Source organism: Emiliania huxleyi, assembly GCF_000372725.1.
Source record: "Emiliania huxleyi CCMP1516 unplaced genomic scaffold EMIHUscaffold_549, whole genome shotgun sequence".
Classification (NCBI taxonomy): domain Eukaryota; phylum Haptophyta; order Isochrysidales; family Noelaerhabdaceae; genus Emiliania; species Emiliania huxleyi.
In genome coordinates, this window is record NW_005197883.1 from 2,884 (window position 1) to 4,335 (window position 1,452).

Here is a 1,452-nt window from a genome sequence, read left to right on the forward strand (position 1 = left end):
GGACCGTCGCACTTGTCTTCAAAGAAAGGGCACCGCCGGAGGTAGGTAAAAAGAAAATGAAGCTGCCCGACTCATTCCATCCAGAGGAAGGCGGGCGGAACAAGAGGGAATCGAGGGTGCACGCCAACATGCTGCTGTAGACAATGGGCCTCTCGGCCGGTGCGCACTCGGAGCGACGACGGCCGAGCGCTGATCGCGAGGACGGCCTGAGACTCGAATGTGACTTCTCCACTGACATCGTCAACAACATGCGCCGCTGCCTCGGAAGCGACGCCGTTGCTGGTTGCTCAAGTGATTCGGAGCCAGCTCGCCGCAACAGCCTCGATATAGGCGTCCGCCTCCCTCCGCCTCGCCTGCGCCGCCGCCGTCCGGCTCGCCGTCGCCGCCGCCGCCCACGCCGCCGCCTCCCTCCGCCTCGCCTGCGCCGCCGCCGTCCGGCTCGCCGTCGCCGCCGCCGCCGTCGGCCTCGCCATCTCCGCCGCCGATCCCCGACTTTCCAGCCGAACCGCCGAGCTCGCCACCTTCCGCTCCGCCAGACTTTCCCGCCGAACCGCCGAGCTCGCCACCTTCCGCTCCGCCAGACTTTCCAGCCGAACCGCCGTCCGCCCCGCCAGCCTCCGAGGAGTGCTATCCGGGCATCCCCGGTGGGCTGGCTTGCCCGCCCGGGCACTTCCTCGGCTTTGGCAAGAAGGGCGGGTGCCGGACCACGACGTGCGAGACTGGCCAGTACACCGCCCTCCGGGGCATCACCACTTTTGACGCGTGCGCGGAAAGGTGCCTCGACGATGCCACCTGTAAGGCGTTCGAGTGGTTCCCTCGACCCCGCGGTCTGCTCCCTTCCAGGGCACGGTGTGAGATCCACCGCGACGTCCCCGTGAAAACAGCGGCCGACTGCGGGGAGACCGGTCAGGCCCTTGACCACTGTTGCTGCACGCGGGCTTGAGTCTGCCGACCCCCACTCGCGGAGCTGCGTCTGATCTAACATTGCCGAGGCTTTCTCCGCCCTCGAGGAGACCATGATTCGCCACGCGAAGGACGGAGCGTTCGCGCTTCACACTAGTTCGTAGTTGGCACGCCTGCTAGACCATGATTCGCCTTGCACCCGGTCAGCCGAGCCGCTCAGCCGCCGTCTGCCAACGAGGCCACTACGACAGAGCGCGTACACTCGGCCACCAGCCTGATGTGTGATGAGCGAGATCGATGTCATGACATTTTTGGCCGTGTTTTTCTTACCTTTCTTTTTTTCCTGCTCATAACCTCCTCCTCATCCTCCACCCCGCTTCGTCCCCCTCCGCTAGCCGTCCTGCTTGGCGAGGCTATCGAGCAAGTCCTGCGGTGGGGGGGGGGGGGGGGGGGGGAAACCTTTTTCTCCAAAGGGGCCCCCCCAAGGGGGGGTGTTCTACCCCCTTTTTTTGGCCCCCGCCCTTTGGTTTTTTTTGTTTTTCAAGACCT

The 1,452-nt window shown here is 65.2% G+C and overlaps 1 protein-coding gene across 1 annotated transcript in view; it reads left to right on the forward strand.

Moving 5' to 3' along the window:
- The window catches only part of EMIHUDRAFT_247099 (hypothetical protein), a gene marked incomplete at both ends in the record, with an annotated part of 3,461 nt that extends 2,518 nt beyond the window's left edge, over positions 1-943 (forward strand). The window contains 3 exons of the mRNA XM_005765591.1: positions 201-282; positions 615-774; positions 844-943. Of these exons, the coding sequence (XP_005765648.1) occupies positions 201-282; positions 615-774; positions 844-943 (342 nt within the window). The remainder of the gene's footprint in view (positions 1-200; positions 283-614; positions 775-843) is intronic.
- Positions 944-1,452: the final 509 nt, after the last annotated feature.